At 47.0% G+C, this 22,251-nt stretch overlaps 1 protein-coding gene across 10 annotated transcripts in view; it reads right to left on the bottom strand.

Annotated features, from left to right (window-relative positions):
- Nucleotides 1-1,063: 1,063 nt before the first annotated feature.
- RNF213 (ring finger protein 213) overlaps nucleotides 1,064-22,251 on the bottom strand; it is a 93,257-nt gene continuing 72,069 nt past the window's right edge. For 8 of the 10 annotated variants that reach the window (XM_037914625.2, XM_043527631.1, XM_043527634.1 and 5 more), the window contains 22 exons: nucleotides 21,479-21,593; nucleotides 20,863-21,073; nucleotides 20,331-20,524; nucleotides 19,679-19,801; nucleotides 18,400-18,510; nucleotides 17,573-17,815; nucleotides 16,502-16,583; nucleotides 15,994-16,028; nucleotides 14,503-14,597; nucleotides 13,504-13,663; nucleotides 12,242-12,422; nucleotides 11,174-11,268; nucleotides 10,173-10,424; nucleotides 7,911-8,043; nucleotides 6,940-7,023; nucleotides 6,356-6,536; nucleotides 5,999-6,200; nucleotides 5,740-5,817; nucleotides 5,168-5,365; nucleotides 4,130-4,219; nucleotides 3,856-4,034; nucleotides 1,064-3,305 (listed from right to left, as the gene is read on the bottom strand). In XM_037914625.2, coding sequence (XP_037770553.1) covers nucleotides 3,152-3,305; nucleotides 3,856-4,034; nucleotides 4,130-4,219; nucleotides 5,168-5,365; nucleotides 5,740-5,817; nucleotides 5,999-6,200; nucleotides 6,356-6,536; nucleotides 6,940-7,023; nucleotides 7,911-8,043; nucleotides 10,173-10,424; nucleotides 11,174-11,268; nucleotides 12,242-12,422; nucleotides 13,504-13,663; nucleotides 14,503-14,597; nucleotides 15,994-16,028; nucleotides 16,502-16,583; nucleotides 17,573-17,815; nucleotides 18,400-18,510; nucleotides 19,679-19,801; nucleotides 20,331-20,524; nucleotides 20,863-21,073; nucleotides 21,479-21,593 — 3,196 coding nt within the window. In that variant the 3' untranslated portion in view covers nucleotides 1,064-3,151. The other 2 variants (XM_043527638.1, XR_006285635.1) reach the window with 2 other exon arrangements.

Genomic DNA, 22,251 nt, shown 5'->3' with positions numbered 1-22,251 from the left:
GGCATCGCCCCCACAGCTCCCATTGGTCGCGGTTCCTGGCCAATGGGAGCTGCAGAGTTGGTGCTCGGGCAGCACGTAGAACCGCCCTGGACACCTCTCTGCCTAGGAGCTAGAGGGACTTGCCAGCCGGGCAGGCAGGGGTCCTGCCTTAGCCCCATTGCGCCACTGGACTTTTAGCGGCCTAAAATCTCCCGGATTGGCTTCGGTATCCTCTTGGAGATTGAGCCCAATTCTGGGAGACTTCTGGCCAATCCCAGAGGGTTGGCAACCCTAGGTCTGCTCAGGCTTGGAGCCAGGGCAGAGCAGGGCCAGACTTGGGGCTTGTGGCACCCATGACGCAGCAGCATCTGTGAGGGGGAACAGCCCAGCTCGTGGGGCTCAGACTTCTTCCCCCCCCGCTTCACGCCGGTCCAGACCCAACCTGATTTGCAGTGCAAAGTAAGATAGGAAGACCGGGCTGAGGCAGAAACTAGGCCAGTGGTTCTCAGACTTTTGTATTGATGACTCCTTTCACACAGCAAGTCTAAGTGCAACCTTCCTTATAAATTAAGCACTTAAAAAAAAATATTTAACACTCTATTATAAATGTTGGAGGCAAAGCAGGGTTTGGGGGTGGAGGCTCATAGCTCACCCCCCCCCCATCTAATAACTTCGTGACCCCAAGTTGGAGAATCCCTGAACTAGGTGAAAGTAAAGGGGGAGACCTGCTGTGACTGAGCTTTGCAATGAAATCACCATCGCTTTGCTGGCCCTACAGCAGCCGAGAGGTCCACCTCTGGTGGCTGGGGCTCTTGGGTCAGAAACTCATCACCTCTCCCCCTCGAGGAGGGGAGGGAAGGGAAGGAAATGACATAGGGCAAGCTTCCCTGCTCCTGTTTTCCATGTCTGTGTGGAATTGAACACAGCAATCATCCATTAACTCTGTCCAAATTTGCACTTCTGCATAAGTAGCAGCTTGAAAGACAAAAGAGGCCAAGGTTTTAAAGGTCAGATTCCTCATAGCACAACTGTGCATTAGGTGCTTTTCAAGACACACTTTCAAGCATCACTATTGACCACTAAGGAATCTTCAGCAGCAAATATTTCATTTATTGAAGAAACAGCCTCAAAACCCTCAGCAATAAAAGCACTGAAATAGGTGTACCCTTCTACGGTGGTCGTAACTTATCTGATCAAGTTTATTAAGACTAAATGCAAAATACAAAAAATAATCAAATCCTTCATACAAAGCAGCTCAGTGAAGTATAAGTACGTTGAGCATGATTCCCTCTAAGTAAAGTGTTACAGCTAAGGCACCTTAAAGCTAGAAACAGCAACAAAACAGTGACTAGAAAAGGTCACCTAATGCTCGCTGTTGGAAGTTAGTTTGGGCTCTGTCCAAACTGAGACCCTGAGGTATCTTTTTTTTTTTCTTTTTAAAAGGCAACTTGAAAACATTAACTGTGCAGTAAGAGATGGAAATACTGCAAATGTAAATGGAATCCATACTGCTTCCAATAGGCAAGCCATCATGATTAACTTTACATATTAATGCTGCAACAGATCAACAAATGGCAGGGAACAGAGGGAGTGCAGAGCGTGTAAAATTCCCCCGTTCAGGGGAGGGGGAAAAAAACCTTTCCTAGTGAGAATTCATATTCTAGTGTTTTTAGGATGCATATTATCCACCTAGTGAAATCCAGATTTGTGGACCTGTACGATTTATTGGACAGACCTTAATGGGATCAAATCTATTGAATGTGTGTGGTTAAAGATTCTCATTTTGAAGGTGTGTCTAACAAAAGATCTGGATTGCCTTACATTTTATCAGAAACTTGCTCCTGAGTGAAATTCTGGCTATAAAGTACAAACTTCTGGCCCAGAAGGAACTTTTCTAAAGGGAAACATGGTCCTAACTACATCTGCAAATGACTCTGCTGTGACAACAGGAAAGCAGAGTGGCACTGATAGGCGCAGATGCTTCCTGCTAGAGAAAGGCAACACTGAAAAGTATTCAGTCAGAGACACAAGACATTTATATGGGGAAAGCAGCACAGACCCATGACATTTACATTTCTGTTTTCTCTATTCATAGTCTGATGTTTGTTCAATATCAGCTAAGAAGCTGACACCTAAATCCATAATGCAGAGTCCAGGCTATCCAGGAAACGTGCTGGAGACAGAAGAGCGAAGTGGCTCTCTCAGCTCCAACGTGTACGTCTGCCTGCACACGCACACACGCCAGACGTAGCCTGGCAGCACCCTTCTGATGCAAATTTACGTTACCTTGGGGAATGGGGGGGGGGGGGGGGGGAGGAGAAGAAGAAATGGTCTTGGTAGTGGGGGTAGTAATTCAGGACTATCAGGTTGTCCTGGTATGTGGGATTTGGGCTACGTGGCCTTTTAATGTTTTATTTTAAGGCAGCTACAAGAACTTCCGTGGCGAGCTTTGAAATGTACTGTTTTCTCTTGTGTGTGTTATGCAAAGAGGAACTTAACTGACCTCTGGTAACTGATACCCTGGGACTCATGGAATGTTAGAGCAGGAATAAAGCTATACAGCTGCAAGAGCCAATATGACCCTTTAGACACATGAAGGCAGCTTGGGTAGTTTTGCAGCAGGGAAGCTGATGAGACCTGGATGAGGGAGGACTACATTTGTTTTTCACCCAGCTGAAGAGGAAAAGATTGGCAGTAAGGGAGCATGTGAACTGGAACAGTGCCTACAGAAAACATGGAGAACAGAGCATGCCTGCACTGGGGCTCTTCAAGTAGCTCACAGGACACTTTGATACCCACAGCTTCACTCCCACCCTGCCCAGGTCACTGAAGGATGATGGAGATGTGAATTTTCACCGCACCTCCCTCTGAACAGTGTTTCCATCTCTGCTTTGCCTACTCAAGAAATAGCACATATTTGTATATACATTTATTTGCCCCCAGTCCTTCTGATGCATAAAATCCTTTATGCTTGTGCATCACATGTTGGGCCTGAGTCCAGTGTGAGAGAGAGGTTACTTTCTAGATCTCATTGACATGGCGTGTTTGTGGCACCAGAATTCACCTTGTACAGGAAGGAAGATCAGTGCAAGGAGCAGGTCTTACATAGACCCAGTGCTGCTCCTCCAGTGACCTCATGTAAAAAGCAGTGTTTGCAGGATCCTCTACTATATTAACTTAGTCTACGATCCCTTTTAAGGGCTGCAGCAGCTTTCCAGGCAGCAATACAGTGAGAGAGCAGAATCTCTTCTGGGAACATATCCTCCAGCTCTGTAAGTACGTTGCTCCCTTTCCTTTCAATGTACGAAAAAAGTGTATCCTTCAGGCTAGAAAATAAAGAGTGGGAAAAACACTATTAATAACAACATTGCAGTATGCTGCATATATTACACACACACACACACACACACACACACACACTACAGTGAGATAGATTAAATGGTGCTACAGGTCAGGTTCGAAATACATTGGCAACACCCATGGAAGCTCAAGAACATAGATGTGGGAAGTGCTACAAGTTAGGATTGAGGTGCAGGGGCAAAGCTGTGTATGGAAAGCCAGCTGTGCTGGTCTGTGCTACGCTTGGATTTGCCCAACGCTAGCATTCCATTAAGCATTCAAAACCAGCAATTCCCATTGAATATTTTACACGTCATATGGCTCTGTAGAAAAGTCACATGCCCCAAAATTTGTATAAACATTCTTAGCACCAGCCGAAGCTTTTCACTGTGCAATCAGTTGGTGTTTTACGCTTTGTGTCCATCTGGGCAGGAAAAACTAAGCGAATTCTTTGCCCCTTTGCAAATGCATGTAAATGACAGAAATTAAAAAATGAGCACGTGAAGGTGGTTAGATCTGGGCTGAGCAGTCCATTACCTCCATGAGGGGTTGAGCTCATCTCCAACTTTGGTATGTTTCAACTTCAGGATGATCATTTCGTGCAGCTCCTGCAGGAAGGTCTCCAACCCGGCCTGAATGAGGAAGGTGTTGAGGAGCGTGGTGTTCTCTGAACCGAGTTCAGCTTTATAGGCTGCATCAACATCCACAAAGGGATCCTAGAAGGCACAGCAAGAACATGCACATGTGAGCAGTTTTCTCTGGGGAGAAGGAAAAACACTGAACCGAATGCGGAGGCCAGACACTTTCCTACCCGTTTGAGACGCAGCAGTTGCTCAGACTTGTGAGTAGAGAGGAGCTGCCACAGGGCTATGATGTGCTTTAGGTGACATCGACTTAGGGCCTGAAAGAGAAAAACACCAATGAAGTAGAATTGAATGCGAGGGATGCACTCAGGAATACCTTGCTCTTCATGTCTTCGTCGCTGGTCTGTGTTGCAGCAGAACACGGAAAGGCTTAAAACAATTAGACTATTCTGGTTTTCCCTGTACGTTAAAGTAAGCACAGGAAGGCTGGTGCAAGCAGGTAGGGTGACTCAGCAGATGTGAAACATCAGTGATCAGCAGGAGTAAACATCAGGACATATTACCATAAACAAAGCAAAGATTCCCAGGGCTGGAGCTCACCCAGCCCTGACACCCTGGGTGTGGAGGCCTGCTTTCCAGAAGGCAGTCTCCCACTTCTGTCTCTCTCCAGCTGCTCATCCCCCATAGCACCTGTGCAAGGGGAGGGCAAAGTGAAGGTGGAGTTAATGCCATGTGTACTGGAGAGGAGAGGAGACACAGAAACAGTCTCTTCTGGCACTACTGTGCCCATCAGTGGGAGAAGAGAAACCCTACCACCATCCTTGAGAGAGAAGCGGAGGATATTCAGTTCTGTGCTGGTGAAAGCTGACTCTTCAGGGGAGGCTTCCCATGGTATCTGCCTTCTCTTGGTCTCTGTGCTGCATCATACCCAGCACTTGCATCACCTGACTCAATGATTCCCCTGCTTGTTCCTGAATCCTAGCAGGACACCAAGGATCTGCAGAGCAAGTGAATTTGACACATCACACTTCCTGCCCCAGCTCTGCTGTAGTGGTTACAAAGGGCTACCCAACAACATAAGCTGGCTGGCTGAGCCCTACCTCAGCGTGTGTCTGCAGGAAAGATGAAATCACCTCACTTGCCCTGGGGCACGTGGGGTTTTGAATACCAATTTTTAAAGCTGGGCTGTTGCTGGGCTTGGAGACCAGTCTGATTGAATGTGTTTACGAGTTTGTACACTCAGGGAATCTGCTCACTGGACTCACCTTGAGCACATGGGGGCTTGTCTGATCCCCCATCTGCAAAATAACTTCAACATAATGGGTCAGAAGCATATCTGGGTCCTCTCCAGCCATGGCCAGGAATCCCAGCGTGATTTCAGCAACTGACAGAGCTTCACAGATGTCATTGTAGGACTGCAGTTCCCCACTGATCATGTTGATCATAGAGTTGGGGAGGGAGTTCTGTAATTGGAGGAAACACAGTCACCACTTAGCATTCCTCATCATTCCCTTTCATTATGCAGTGAAGACCTGCGTCTCACGGGTGCCCAACCTGCTGGAGCCCCAATATAGGACCAATTCTCAAAGTACAGGGAGCTAAAGATAAAGATGTTTACCTCCATTTCCTGAATCAGGATGTACGGAGGAGAGAACACTAGGTTTCTGGGCATTTAAGGCACAAATGAGTTAAAACATGAGGCACCACTGAGTGTCCTCCTCATGGGGCCCTATAACTCAAGAGGTGCATGTGGGAGGAGTAAATTCGGATTTTTATCCAGTTAGAAAGCCTCTGGTCACTCGCTAGTCCTGCTACTTTGTCCATCTCAGAGACTCACCTGATTGAGTTTGCTCTTTACATCGTTAAACAGATGCTCATAATTCCGGTCATGTCTGTACACCAGGGTGGGTATTCCCTGTTGGGAGAGAGAGAGAGCACACGCGTGTGAAATAAGGCCTACAGGATGTCGATCTTGGTGGAATGCATTTTGGTCGCCTCTGTTGTAGCACATGCCAGCTGTATAGCAGTGAAATGAACACCAACACTGGCTGAAGAGTTGTCTGCAAAAGGTTGCAACTGGCTCCCATCCTCCTTACCACTAGAGTGATGAGCGGCTTCCCCTGCAGGAACCTGCTGGTGACCTGCTGCTGGATCTTCTCCAGGTTGAACTCCTGCAGAGTCTCCCCGCCTTTCTCCACGCTGTACTGGCAATTGGACAAGATCAAAGGGACCAGGTCTCTCTCCACCTCATAACTGATCACATGCAGATCAGCCACCTCTGAAGGGCTGATGGAGTAGCTGTGGGAAAGGAGGAAGCTTGGTTATGTTACAGGCGGAGCTGCAGAGCGATGAGCAGTCTTGATTCGCTGCTGGGGGAAGAGGAGGCTGAGGGGACAGCCGATACCAAAGAGAAGCAGCAGCATGTGGCATGTCTAGCTGACACATTAACATACCTGTTGGTTTCCATTGTGTTTTTCTCCACTGTGTAGATGAGGTCATTGTGCAGGCTGATGAGGTAGCTGACCAAGGCTGTGGAGCACAGGCCCGGACCCCGTCTGCGTGGCAGGAGGTTCTCAAACTCGCTGTCTAGGGTCAAGTCAACATCACAATAGCCTGTGGGAAGCTTAATTTCACCTGCAACAGAGCAGAGAAGCCTTTCACAACAGGCCCACAGCCACGGAGGCTGAGCTCCCTCTCCTGAGCTGGGACAGGGAGCCAGTCATTTGGCAGGTTAGGATGGGGTGTTCAATAAGAAGAGGGAGCCAGAACACAGCTGTTTTGCAGCTCATCCTAAGTATTAAGGGGTGGTGAGTAGGGGCAGGAGAGAGTATTGGAAGGGGAAACAAGTTCCCCCTTTGCACCCACCGCATTTGTCAACACCTTGATGTCGAAAGTCAGCTTTCAGGGTACATATCAGTGCTGGAAGGAGCTTAGGTTGCCAAAGGGTAATGAGGGGTCAACCTTCCATCACCTGATGTCGAGTGACCTCCCAGTCCTGCCATTCCAGTAATGACAAGAGCGTACACAGCACACTCACCATTGGTATCTAACGATCTTCTCAACTTGTTCCACACAGACAGAAATGTGTTCACTCTGATTTGCCACAGATTCCTCATCTCATCTGAAGAACACAAAAACCAGGAATCCTTGAAACACCCTTTGCTGGCCTTCACAACACCTTTGAATCCCTTAATACACAGGCTTTCCAAGTGCATTCCAGAACACTAGCTAGATGGTCAGAGGGTGTCAGCTCTTCTGGTATAGCAGCTTCTAAACAGCATAAAAGCTAAAGATACATTAAATACTTTGCTAATGTTACTTTTCCCTTTAAGCAATTGCTGTAGTTACCAGTGTGAGCCACTGGGCAATTTCTGTATTAAAACGGGGTCCACGCTATGGAACAGTGTCGGATGGCTGGGATTCGCACCATCACTTGAGCTTTCAGTAATTCATCCAACAGATCTCAAGCAAACCCTTCACGTTCATGTGCTCACGTCCTCTCAAACTGGCTGATGACTCTTTGGCTATGTACACACTACAGCTAAAGTCAGTATAAGTTATGTCGCTCGGGTGTGAACAAGCTACCCCTGGAGCGACACACGTTACAATGATGTAAGCGCTGGTGTGGACAGCGCTATGTCGGCAGGAGAGCGTCTCCCATCAATATAGCTACCGCCACCCACAGGGCCTGGAGTAATTAAGTACCCAGTAGAGCTGTTTCCTGTTGGCTTAGAGCATCTGCACGAGCAGCGCTCCACCGGCGCAGCCATAGCCTTCCACGCACAAGGGGCCAGGACTGCTGAGGGGTCAGGGTGGGTCATTCCCTTTAATGGGAGCCAGAGCTCACACCGCAGGCTTTGCTTTCAAGCCTAGGAGACGTGTCCACTTTAACTTTGAACCTCCCGGAGAGTCAAGCCCTTTGCACCGTTTGCCTGATGCACTGTGTGCGCGCTTTTGTTAATGACAAACTGGAAATATTAAAATTGGACCACCTCCTGCCAGTCTTACCTGAATGGAATTTAGAGACAAAGTCTCGGATTGTGCGGTGTTCCACATCTGTAATATTCTGGAATCTTTTCACCAAGTCTCTCTGCAGAGCCAGGATGTCTGGTAAAAACTTAACCAGCCTCATTTCAGCTTCCTAGAAAGTGGGAGAGGTGCCAGGAGTATGAAGGCAGATCATATCGGAGATGCAGAGACTGCACAAAGGGTTGGACAAGCTTGCAGAGGACACAGACTTGCAGCCTTGATGTGTGTTTTTATTTAAACTATTTCTGAATGTTTAATGACAAAAAGCACAATACTTTACATATGCAAAACTCACCGAGTGTACAATGCTATAGACAATGCTTATGTAAATAAAAATATGGAGAATGTCTTGAATTTGAGCATCCTTCTTGCAGAGAGGCTCATGCTATTCATTCTCCATTTCAGTCTGATTTTACTATATATGCCAATGAAGCAAGTACTTGGCTTGTTTTCAGGTGCTTGGTCACTGGGGAAGTCACCACTGTGGTCAGTCCCTCCAGGGCACTTGCAAGGGCCAGGCAGATTGCAGAAGAGTCTGTAATACCCAGGCTGCATGTTCAGTGAAGGTCACAAAGATAGGGGGAGGAAGGGGGAAGAGTAGGAAGCTGTCTTAGGGAATGATTCCTATAGAGCAGGGGTGGGCAAACTACGGCCCGGGGGCCACATCCGGCCCTCCAGATGTTTTAATCTGGCCCTTGAGCTCCCGCCAGGGAGTGGGGTCTGGAGCTTGCCTCACTCTGGCACTCCAGCCAGGGAGTGGGGTCAGGGGCTTGCCCTGTTCCATGCTGCTCCTGGAAGCAGCAGCATGTCCCCACTCCGGGTTCTACATGTACGGGCAGCCAGGAGGCTCCACACGCTGCCAATGGGAGCTATGGGGCGGTGCCTGCAGATGGGGCAATGCGCAGAGCTGCCTGGTCATGCCTCTGCGTAGGAGCCGGAGTGAGGACATGCCGCTGCTTCTGGGAGCTGCTTGAGGTAAGTGCCTCCTGGAGCCTGCACCCCTGACCGCCTCCCGCGCCACAACCCCCTGCCCTAGACCTGATTCCCCTCCCACCCTCCAAACCCCTCAGTCCCAGCCCAGAGCTCCCTCCTGCAGCCCCAACCCCTCATCCTCAGCCCCACCCCAGAGCCTGCACCCCCAGCCAGAGCCCTCACCCCTCCCGCTCCCCCATCCCCTAAATTCATGAGCATTCATAGCCAGCCATACAATTTCCATACCCAGATGTGGCCCTCGGGCCAAAAATTTTGCCCACCCCGATAAAGAGAGTGAAGTACATTAGCGGCAATGAGAGACCAAACTGCACTTTCCTGTATTGAGGTATTTCCATTCTACTTTAAGAAACTGCATAATTAGATTGTGCTTGGATTCCAAGAACAAATATAATTGTTATCAATGCAAGCTAAGAGTAATCTCATCTTGTGCTTTAGGATGTTACTTTTGGCCATATTTTTGAAAACTTCTTGCTGACCCCTATGCAGACATGAGAAATGAAATCAGGATACTGCCCTTTTGCTTCTTGGCTGGGGATCCATGCCATCCCAAAAGACTTCTGCACAGCTGTCCTGGGAGCTGCCCCTGAAGGCCACCTGGTAACTGAAACTGGTCCTGCATGCAGCAGCTCATCCGCTAAGTGGGTTAGACCACATCACTCCACTGCAATCTCTCTACTACTGACCCCTACATTGTCTTGGAACAAGCTACCAGATGGCCTGCTTCAGGCTATACAGAGCTGTCTTCCACAGGGAAACAAAGGCTGACAGAACCCAGGTGAGGCAAGTAATGATCCCACAGTATCATTAACAGCTCAACTGCCCTTTCCTCTCTTCTCACATTTGCTCTCCTCACTCTTTAAAGGGACATAACAGCTAACAAACCAGAGTTTAATCTTGAACCAAAGGGAGGGTGGCTTTGGGAGGCCGATTAGCTTCTGGTCCCTCGATGGATTTCACTTCACAGACACTAACACAAACTACCTGTATGCTTTATCTGTGATTTTAGAATATCAAAGTGCTCTTGACGCATACTGATGTACTTCCCTTTTTGACAAGTAGCTGACAGCAGCATTCATTCTCAAGATCAAAGTCATCACATTCGTAGTTGAAAACAAAAAGGCAGACATGAAGCTGTCTGTTGGAGTTTTCCTTTTGTTAATGATGATGTGTTAGCCGGGGACTGGATCTCCGAACCTGCAGTCACACGTCAGTGTGTCCTGAAACAGAGACAGATCTCGGCATGCTCACCTTCTGTAGGAACTTCCAGAGGATGGGCACAACGTCCTTGCCATCCTTCTGCTGGACTACATGCCCCAGGTACTCAACTGAGATCCTCTTCCTGCAGCTCCACATCCGGGAGCAATGCATGGTGTTGTCCTTGGGTAGCTGGGACAGGAAGGTCACGGGGTCACCGTACACGATTTTCGCCACTGGGTTGGAACAGATTCTCTCGTCTTCACTGATTTGTCTATTTAACTTTGTAAGTATTTTGTCCAAATCCTGCATTAAAAAGACCTAGTGTCAGAAACACAACCCCTTCCACTCACAAAACCATCGAGGAGGACAGAGGAAAATGGAACAGTGGTGCCATATAATTAAGTACAAGGATCTCTTTGGAAAGGGGGGTAGACTTATGAGGGAGAATATGCTGATGGTGGTAGTTCATTTATAAAGAGAGAATTTTGCAACAGCTTTGCCGCATTTCCATGGTAGTTTAATGGCCAGTTACCACAGGAGGATGTCAACACTGATGGGCTCATAGCCAGGGCACTTAACATCCATGCCAGGACAACCACTGATACTAGAAAATTCTCCACACTCTCACTCAACTCCAGTGGCCCCCCTAAAGTTCTCTGTTCCTTACATTCTGCACTAGGAAAGGTCAGATGGGATTGACTCCATGCTGCTAACTGGGTCTGACATCTCTCCCAAAGCCAACAGATACTTCTACTTGTCTATCAGAATCCTCTACGGTCCCTTCTTGGTCCCAGATTCTACCTCTTGCCCAAGCAGAGTAAGGTGGTTGCCCCAGGGTATGATGTCAGATGCAGAAGACAGCACAGATGAACGCTAACCTGCCTGGATTAGCAATGCTTTTCAAAAGCATGGAGCGGAGTAGATTTATGGGTTGGTGGGTCTGTACATCAGCACAGGTCTGGGCTGCAGTTCAGAATTCCAAGTGGTCTTTGGCCTGCTCAAGTTCATTTTTAGATTAACAGTCAGATACAGGAAGTCCAGTGGGATCTCACCTTTAATTCAGGAATAATAATGGTGTTTGCGACAATTCTTTCCCATTCATGTCTGTGCTCCTTAGTGGAGAGTGCACCATCAAAGCGAACTGGCCCTGCAACAGGGGCACAGATAGCGTGTTACATTTACAACATGTCAGTGGAAAATGAACTTGGGGTTCTTTAAATGCCTATGATTTCCCCGTGGGAACATGACATCCTTGTGAGTTGCAGTCAGTGTGTGATGAGCCATTTACACTTTCAGAGGTCCTAAGGTCTAGGCAGGCATCCATACTAAATTATTTCACTGGAGAGAAAATGCAGGGACAGTTGAGCACTTTAACACCCCTCCCCCACCGCCACCTTTCAGTGCTTAAGAAACTTTAATTCAGTCTCTCACTCCCATCTGAAGGGAGATCAGACATTTCACAAATGTTCAAACATACAGAGAAATTAAGTGACTTGTCCAATATCACACCATGAGTCAGTGGCCACACAAAGAATAGAACTTGAGGAATCTTGACTCCCAGTTCAGTGCTCTAGCCACTAAGACCACGCTCCTCCATTTAAATAACTCCATAATAAGATCTGCTGCAAGACCATGATTGTGTCATGATTCAGACCTTCAAATTCTACTGAGAATCATCCTCTGTCACACCCTACTCCCTCTGACGGTTTCCTATTGTAGCTTAGAAGGTGGCATATAAACCATTACACCTGATCTCTTGAGGTTTATGCAACTGTTACATTCTTTGAACAACTCATCAGTTTCTGTAGCTGAAAATCCTTTCCGTACAGCATACCATCAGTTAGGCAATGATTCCAGTCAAGACTACCAAACCCGTTTAAACCCCAGAGCTCTGGGCAGTAAGAGAGATGGTCAGTCAGATCATCTGCTTGCAGGAATAGGAAATAGGTATCACTAAAGCTCTGGATCTCCCCAATTGACTTTGCTGCTGCCAATTTGAAATGCTTTGCCCATGCTGGTGCTGTGCTATCCATGGAGGAACCACACAACTGCTACACTTAAAATGACGACACTGTCCCCCTGCTGCCTTCCACATTCCGTTCGAATGCTCTTTTCCTTACACTGGTTTGGGTGCTGGTGGGGCTCCTTGAGGAGGCTGCAAAGAATGAGATGAACTACATTGATGGTCTCATCAGCGCTCTTTCCCAGAGTTTTTGTCAGCTGCTCCAGGTCCTTCTCAATGTGCAGCTGGAGGAAGCCTGCTGGATCCTGCACTGGCGGCTTTATGATCCCTCGCAAGGACTTAAAGAACAACAAAAACAAGGCAAGGGTGAGAGCAAGCTGTGTAAAACTCTAGTCTGATGCACGCAAAGTTATAACCCAGCATCTTTGAGTCTTCAATGCATCTTTGAGAAGACCAACCCCTGGGACAGGACTATATGCAGGTATCTACACACGTAAGGGTCAATCATTTATTCACTGCAAACTTGGGGGAAGACAGAGCTGCCTTTAAGATGTGTTTCTGCCCCAGCCTCCATTATAATGTGACATCACTGTCTGGAAAATAGATTTTTGCTTTTCTGAAGGGTCCCAACAAATCACTACAAAACAGAATTCTTACTTTCACCTCTCTTTGGGGTATGGATGGAACAACCCTTCTCTTTAACCCCCACTTGTGATGGAAACGTACCAGACATACTGTGCTTGGAACATACACTATTTTTGAAACTGTGTTTTACCACTTGATGCATTTGTTAATTTTATTATTTTCACTTGTACAAATTTATTTACTGCTCATAACACAAGAACTAGGGGTCACCAAATGAAATTAATAGGCAGCAGGTTTAAAAAACAAACAAACAGAAGTATTTTTTCACACAACGCAGTGTCAACCTTTTGAACTCTTTGCAGAGGATGTTGCGAAGGCCAAGACTATAACAAGGTTCAAAAAAGAACTAGATAAGTTCCCAGAGGATAGGTCCATCAATGGCTATTAGCCAGGATGGGCAGGGCTGGTGCCCCTAGCCTCTGTTTGCCAGAAGCTGGGAATGGGTGACAGGGGATGGATCACTTGATGATTCCCTGTTCTGTTCATTCCCTCTGGGGCACCTGGCACTGTCCTCTGTTGGTAGACAGGATACAGGCTAGATGGACCTTTGGTCTGACCCAGTCTGGCCGTTCTTATGTTCTTAAATTAGAGAGAGGGCTTAAAGGTATGTGCCTACAACAGCAGCTGGTCTTGCCAGCATCCACTATTAACAGCTCCTCCAGAAGCACGGGGAGGAAGCTGCAGGCTTTTCGCAGCACTGACTGTATGAGGAGTCTTACCAAACTTCCACATGGGAAGTTACTCTGTTCAGACAATGTGCATGGTTTCCAATACCTGCGGATCTTTTGTGGCTCCCAGCAGCATTGCCAAGTGCGTGAGCAAGCGAATCACAATGAAGACAACTGGGGACATCTCCCTCTCAGATGCTACCGTTGCTTCTCTGTTTCTGGGATCCCCGAGCACATGGCCAGTTTGAGTTCTGTCTGTGAAATGCCTGTATAAAATTATGCACAGTGAATTTTCTGTCTTGATATGAAAAAACAAGAGAGATGGGTCAAAACACAAAAAGAATCTTTTCCATATCTAACTGCTACTGATACCATGCTGCAATTTAAGGCTCTTGCATTAGAAAGGTGGTGAGAAAAGGCTGATCACTACAGACGGGTTTCACACTGCAATAGCCTGATTCACTTACCTTGTCAGCTGGCAGCTCCCACCCCACTCCACTAAGGCATCTTCCCCTAAATGTCTCTTCTATTAGGAGGTACCATGCAGCCACTGTTAGCTGAGAGTCAGGATTAGCCACTACGTGCTAGGCAGGTCAGAAACCGCCGCTGTTAGTGCTAATGATCATAAAATTAGCATGTCAGGGCTGTAAATGCCAACCTGGCTGGGCCAAGGGGCGAACTCATGAATCACAGCCCCTACAGCGTTCTAGTAGACGACACGCTCTATGCAGGCTGGTCAGGTGGTGGGATGTCAACCGAAGGTTGCCAAAGAAAATTCAACTGATAATTCAACAGTAGTTAAGAACTGTACAGGACAGAGAGTAACAGACCAGCCGAGGGTGACTAAGGAGATGAAAAGCATAAGAACACTAGACTGACAAACCCTAGCTTTTAGCTGGTCATGGCAGAACTAGACCTAGGCTGGCCTTTGCAATCAGGTTAACCCCTTCACTACTGGTGGGACAACTGTCTGTGCTAGTACCAGTTTTCAAGAGAACACTGATTCAGCTGAGACACCAGGACAGGGCATGCCTGTATAGCTTCTGGGTGGAATGTAAGTGTTACATAATTCAGCACTGAATAAGTTAAAGTAGTTAAAACATACTGGACTCCCTGAAAGCCATGGACTGGAATGTGTTGTGAACCTCCAATGAGAGCATTGCAATCAACACACCGGCTGTGTTCCATGGGACGACCACACTGGCAAAGGGAGAAGAAGTGACACAGATTAATTAATCCCAGACAGATGCAAAGGAGCAGCATCTCAGACCCAGAGAAATGGAGCTAATTCAGACTCTGAGGCACAGTCTTGGCTCTACTTAGTTCTAAGTCCAGTCCTCACACAGTGAGGTACCCAGCTGATGTGGGTCATCGCTTTTACACAGGTACAACTGTGAAAAGCGAGATGCCACAGTTCAGGACAACTGCACTTGCATTTCCCCTCAGTAGTACAGCAAGGGCACTTCTGGCCTCCCCAGCCATCGCCTCTCTTGGGTGGAGACACATGTCTCTTGCCCTTCTGACCAGGGTATTTCCAGGCTGCAAAGTTCTCTAACTAAACTGTGATTTTCCCAGCAAAAGACAGACTAAGTAGGCCTCCTTTGCTTCTCTCCTCAGAGATAGTACACAGTGCGATTGCCACAGTTATACATGTTACCACACAGCTGTTTCTAAGCAAGTAAATTTATTCTTAAAGTAGAAAACATTACATAGAAAATGTATTAAAAACAATAAAAGAACCTACCCACATGCTAATACGCTAACCAGAGATCGCCCCCTCACTTCAACAAGGGCTCTGATTGGTGACTGGTCCTTCCAGCCCCACACAGGGCTGTTCCCTGCAGTCATAAGTACACAACTTCAGCTCAGAACCCCCACTTGATCTGATGGGGCCTCAGTAGGCCAAAATCTTTCCAACCCTTTCCTAAGGATTGGGGCCCACCTTGGACCAGAAGTCCTGTCCATTTGCTGGATTGGAAAGGAGGCCCTGAGCCAGTTTAAATCCAGGCTATTTATCCAAACCCCTTTTCCTTGTCTGTTGGTCCCTGGAGAGTCCAGTTTGAAATAGTATATGCAGACCTCTCCGGCGGATGGTGTTTCTCTGGAGATGTTACAACCTGAGTGAATTTGCCTAATTGTCCTCTATTGTTCTCTTCTTTACCCTCCACATGGAAATACATACATCGAATCCCTCAATAACACATTGGGATTTTTAATACAATGGACTCCAAAGATATTAAACTCAATTCAATAAGGTTTGTCCAGGATATTGTCATATCTGTCAAACAAGACGGTTTAAAAAAAAAGGGGGGGGGGGAGGAAGAGGAGGGCATTTCACAGGCCTATGAAGAGAGAAGCAACTTCCCAACACTTGAATGCAACATGCAACCTGTTAACTGGAAAGCTGCTACTCGCTGAAAGAGGCTGGTTTACCGCTTGGAGTGCGGTCGCTGTTCCAGTATTCACCGTGCAATGCTGTAACAGTTGATCATACCGCTTGACTGCATTTAACTTTGGGATAGAATTAAATAGCAAATAAAATATAGTGCAGGCAGCTTTTAAAGAAATAAACCACCACTCGAGCCCAAACTCTTACCTCTCCAATAGTGCAGGGATGGCCATTTGGACACACTGTGAGACAAAGAAATCAACAGCATGGTACGGTGAGCAGGACAGAGGTGCATTTTTAAAACAAATAAAACCCACGCATTCCCCTCTGGGTTCGCACGCACGCACGCGCACACGCACGCACACGCACAGCCTGACAGCAAGAAATCTACTTCAAGATCCAGATCTAGTGGAAATAAGTAAAATTCTTGGAGCACATAGGAATCGTATTAGCTGTCCATACAGAAGCCAGAGGTCATTCTGTCTCTATGCTGACTATGTCTTATAAAGAAACTAGAGAGAAATCTCTGGGAGACTTTGCCACCGTATACTAACAGGGTTTTGTAAGCATGACAAATAAAACGAAATTCCTCTTAGGCATCACATAAATAATACTACTCTCCTGCTCCATGGATACATAACTGGACTTTCTGGAACAGTTATTCTCAGGCAATGGCTCTTCCTACACTGCTACCAATCCACTCAGGGATACTTACCATACCAACGCAGCTGCTTCATTCCCTCCCAATTCACAGCCTGAACCATCAGATCTTCAGGCATTGTGGGCAGAAAAGAACGCTAAAAAACATTCACATGAATAAATACATTACTACAGCAATGGCTCAGCAACACACCTGTTTTCCAGTTAAATTACACATGAGAGAACATTAAGGCTGTGGCAGCTTGTCAATTGCTCATCAGTGCAAGGAAATAAGGAGAAATGGAGAGGCAAAACAAATGGTGAATTCTACTCAAAAGTAAGAAAACTTTATATTCCAATGGGATGTGTTGCTGAGGAAGCAGCAGGCTCAGCCCTGAGAAGGGAAGGGGGCGTTACTCCACAAACCCTCCAGCCAATTAAAGAAGGAGGTTGACAGGCTACAGTGGGAGGCTAGGAAGGTAGGAGAAGCAGAATGGGGATGGTTTAAGGCAGGGGTCACACTGGGGTTAAAAGAAAAACAAAGGTGGTGTTACTTTTCCAAGTGCCCACAAAATGTGGTCCACCTGTGAGATACCACTCCCAGTAGACTGGGCAGGTGATGATGCTCTCTGGGTTTCTTGAGCTTGGCTTCCCTTCGGTACCCTGCTGAACACTGCTAGGCTCCTTAAATATTTGATTAGGAGGTGGGGAAAAACTGGCACTCTCCCAAGCCCACTTGCTTGTGAGGCCATAATGAGCTTCACTCAGACTAGATTGTGCAGATCTTTGTAGGGTGACCCTCCCACTCCTTTCCTGCATACTTTGGATGAGCAGTGAAATAATTAATAATCCAAGAGTTAGCACTGAGTATCCCAGTTAGTGCTCAGGGAGATGAATTGTACCCCTCAGATCTACTGGTTCAGAGTCTGCAAACACAGGCAGAAGTCCCTGTATCAGTTAGCCGTGAAAACATGACAGGAGAGTATCTCAGCCTCTCAGTAACAGCTAGGTACTTTTTAATGAAAGCTCAGGTTCTGGAGAGTAAGAAGGCAGCATGACTGAGTCAGCATTAGCATGGACGGGCTGAATCTGTGCCCTGGTTTCAAGGTTCGGATTGAGGATGCCATGGAAAGACCAGTTTCCTTACCTGCATGGTGGCAGGAGAGAAGGCCAGGCTCCTCAGGGGTTCGAGGACTCGATTCTGCCCACATAGCAAGAGGGCTGCAGCATGAACGACTATTTCAATCAGTGCCCCACTGGGGCTGAAGTGTTGGGGTCTCACTGTCAGTGATGGGAGACTGTTGGTCACAAGAGATGCTGCAAATTGCTTCAGGGCTGGAGAATCCAGGGCTTTGGAGTGTTGGATGAACGTGTTCATAGCATCACATTGCTGAAGGCAAACATTACAAAACGAAAAAGTACGCGATTGCCAACCAGACGAAAAGGTCCAGCAGCTCTTTATACACGATCTAATGAAGAGTGATACCCCACAGTGCCTTGAAGTAACTGACTATCTATTTACTGGAGTTGGTCCTTCAGTGTATGCAGAGGAAGGATGGTCCAGTGGCTAGGCTAGGACAATGGCCTGAGATGTGAGAGATCAGGGTTTCAATTTCCTGCTCTGCCACAGATTTTGTGACACCTTGGGCAAGCCACTTAGTCTCTGTCTCCATTCCCTACCTGTAACTATAGTACTTCCCTACTTCACAGGGGGTGTTAAGACTATGAAGTGCTCAGATACTACAGTAAATAGGGTCCGATAAGGCCCTATGTTAGACAGGGAGGAGGTCCCCTCTTTGGAAGACATTCAGATTTCTCTTCAGCTAATCTCTGCTAGATGCTCTCAGAACTGCATTTTGGGCAGCAGGGTAAAGGATGTTCTCTCACATCTGTGACCTAAAGCTTCTTCTCTCAGAAGGAAACAAGTCTGTTCCCTGACAGTCTACAAGTTGCCAACAGAGCAAGGTATCTCACCTCCTTTTTGGGGTGGAGGTTTGTGTTCCTGCATCCATACAGAGCAGTGAGTTCCCTGAAAATAGCCAAGAGCAGGTGAACAGCTTGTGCAGACCCAGAGCTGTTACATGCCTGAAAAACAAGAGAAACTGGTTATGCAGAGGATAAGGGGCTACATCTCTACTACCTCAGCTGTCATTGCAATCTTTGCTCATTAACAGACATGCACATTTCCCCTTTGACCCCGATGTAGGTCGCTCTCCCATTGTCACAGAAGGTGACAGGCAAAGGAAATGGCTATTCAAACTTGAGAAGACATGGCATAATAAAAGCCACTGTCTTGGCCCAGCGGTCTCTGAGAAAGTCCCCCTCTGCAGAGGGAGCAGTTTATGTTTATGTGGATTTCCACCATTCCCTGTTAGAGCCTCACAGGAACCTGCTTGCAGGGAAGTCCACTGTCCTGAACACAATGTAAAAACTCACTGGGTATCTGAAACACCAGTCAAAGAGACCCTTTTTCTATCCACCAGAAATATTTTCTGAACTTCCCTGGTCTAGCCAACCTGCCATTCGTCTGTTGCCCCAACTAGACAGTACATACTTAACCCAAACCGGAAACTATTATTAACTGGTCATATTACTGTAGCATCCACAGGTTCCAATCACAACTAGGGCCCTGAAAGTGAGGCACTAACAGGAAGACACAGGTCATTCGCGGAGCAGCTCACAATCAAAGAGAACGAGCAACGTATGAAGAGGTAGGGAAAAGGAGAAAATTAAATGTATACAGTATCTGTCAGCATGTTTTTCATGCACACCTACTTCACTACACACGTATAGTTATTAAGTTTGGAAATTACGTAAGTAAGTATGAAAAGGCAGTGAAAGGAAGCACAGCCTGCATGGAAAACCCACTTAGCCCCTCAGCCAGTTGGTTGGAAGAAGCCTAAGCCTGTTATTCAAGAAATGCTTCACAGAACATTTTTAAAAGGGGAGACAGTGGTGGGGAGGATGATGTGACTGGCAAACAGCACTGGAGATGGGGACAATCGTCCAAATTTCACATACAATGTGCAAGATGCATGTCAACAGAGAACAAAGATCGGGTCCAGTTAAAAGCCATCAGAATAACAGCAAGCAAAGAAAAATCTCCATCTCAGGCATGTGAGAGAGAGGGGAGGGAATGGCTGACAGCAAAGCACCAAGAGCTAAAATACTTGCCCTCTTAATCTCTCCAAAGGATCACTGTAAGCCCTACCCAAAAGGGAGCATCTGTGCTGACTGGGGAGAAGAGTCTTACCTTCTGTGCTTCTGCAACGCCCTTCATCTTGCACTCAATCATTGCTTTTCCCACAGCATCACGCAGGACTCTGTAGTTCTTGCCACATACCAAGTACCGATCAATCTGACTAGGTTGGTCCCTCTGTAGCAACAAAGTACAAACAACCCACGCGCACACAGTGTGAATACCAGGCAGACTTTAAGAATGTCACCTTACAAGAGGGAAACTGTTCCACAGAAGCATCCATGTTGTCTGTTGGAGGATGGGGTTCATTTCTATTTTAACTAAAATGCAGTGTGCAGGGAGAAGGGCTGTGACTTCCCAGCTAGGGTGAGTGTTTGGTGATGCCTCTTCCAGGCTGCTAGTCAGACAGGGAGGTTGGTTCTGCTTGGGATGTTGCTGCTCTGGGAGCCAGGCTTTGACCCAAGCAAAATAATGGCCTTTCTTCAGGTCAGGAGAAATTCCTTTCTATGGAAGGCAGGGGTACTGGAGTAGGTTACTCCCACCCCTACCTGCTCCAGCCCTGCATGACAGTACCAGAGAACTGCACACCATCCACAGACACATGAAAAAAAAAAATGCAAATACAAAAAAACCCAAGAGGAGGAAACAGCATTCAGAAACACAAATTGTTAAGGAAAGATGAGTCAGGGAGACATATTTGCTTTACCTGTTGTTGAATGATTTCCACTGGGAATACCCAATGAAATTGACTCTCATACGAAAGCTTCTGAGCAAACTCCATCCCATACTGGTTAGTCAGTTTTCGGACCAGGTAAACTCGGTACCAGTCATTCCCAGCCAGCCTACAGAACCTTGTTACTTTCTGAAGGTATTGCTGCTTATCCACTGCCTTATCCCACTCTGTAGAAAGAATAAAGTAAGTCAAAATTTCTTATCTTGGTCAGCTGTTGCTGTCAGAACTGGCCACAGCATTGGGATCCATTTCCCTGATCTGATCCATTATTCGAGATCTTAGTAGCCCCTCCTTCTCAGAGGTTCTTACCCAGGAATATACAGGGATCACAATGCCCTTATTCTGCAGCTAGAGAAATCTTGATATGGGCATTTCTATGATGGAGAGCAAATGGTTTGCATAGCGACACAGAGACATGGAACATGTCTAGCAAGTCCATCTGTATCCTGGATTTAGCCTTTGACACATTAGCATTTTCAGTTGAGGGCAGTAGAGCCCAACTTGCCTTTAGGTCTCTGCATTTCCAAGAGCAGCTCTGCAACCCTATCCAGGCATAGCCGGACCCTGGCCACCCCCTGCAGGTACTCAATAGAGGACTCCCGAAGGGTTTCTTGGCTGTTCCTCTTCAGATAGCGCTCCAGAAAGCGTCCGTCTTCCCGCAGACAGTTGATTTGGTCTTCCTGAGTGCAGGCTCCAATCTTTTCATACATCGAATCCTGCAAGGGAAAAATCAATCCCATTTCCAGCATGGTGCCCCAAGCCCAGCTGCTGGAGTTTACACCTCTCCTGGCCTGATCTAATCATGCTCAAACCACACCCAGCGTCCTGAAGCAGAGGAAAGGGATGCGAAAGCAGGGGAGCTCATGGAATGCTACAGCACAAGCCTTCTCTGGGGATCTGACAAAGCAGGAGTGCCTACTCCTGAACAGAGCCGTGGTTTTAACATTCTCTCAATCTCGCCCTTTCTAGGTGGATAAAACTCCTCCCCACGTAGTCAGTGTGTGCATTAGCTCAGCCAGGATTTTATAGAAAAAGCCGTATTCTTGAAACATTGCTCTGTTGGGCCAGGACACCCCCACACAGCACCTCTGACATGAGGGAGATGGGGCAAGCAGACCTACCTCCAAACAATTGACAAAAAGTGCGTAAAGTTCTGTCTTGTCATCTTTGTCCAGGATCTGGCACTGCTCTACCTGTACCAGGTAATCCTGCAGGTAGGCTTTCACATCACTGAAGCTATGAAACAGAGAAACCTCTTCTTACCAACTACTGCAACACTGATGGCTACTAATCATTATTTAGAACATAACTTGCAAATTCTGTCCACATGGCAGAGAAGTTCACTTCAGGTCCAGCTGAGAGGGAAGCAAAAGTCAAGGTGGGTCATAGCTGGAGTCACATGGGACCTCTGATCCACCAAAAGGCTATCATGGTGACAAGAACCAGTACTATGGGCAACCATGTTGTGCCATCACACCCCAGCATGGTCCTATATAACCTCCATTATCCTAGCCTCTGACTGCTGGCCAGGTAACATGGTAACCCAATTCAGCCTCCAAATGAAACTGAGACATTCTATGTTGTGTTTCCTTTGCCATTTCCAGAGGCACTCTCACGTATTCCTTTAAATGAGACCCTCAACCATAGAAGAAACACAAATACATACTATGCAAGGACTGATGTCTGTATAGAGAAAAGCCCTCTCACTTTCTATTCTGAATCTAGCACTAGAGAAACCAGCACATGCATCATTTGTGGGAATTCCTCCTCTGTATGTGGCTCACACAGTGCTACACTGGATTGGCCAAAAGTGGGTTACTAAACACAGAGACACCGATAAACTACACTTCTGAAGCCTCAGACATGCTAACTTAATCAAAGGGCAGCTTTTCTG

This window comes from Chelonia mydas, chromosome 14 (assembly GCF_015237465.2).
Source record: "Chelonia mydas isolate rCheMyd1 chromosome 14, rCheMyd1.pri.v2, whole genome shotgun sequence".
NCBI lineage: Eukaryota > Metazoa > Chordata > Testudines > Cheloniidae > Chelonia > Chelonia mydas.
Note: the sequence above shows the minus strand (reverse complement) of the source record. Positions and strands in the feature narration are given on the sequence as shown.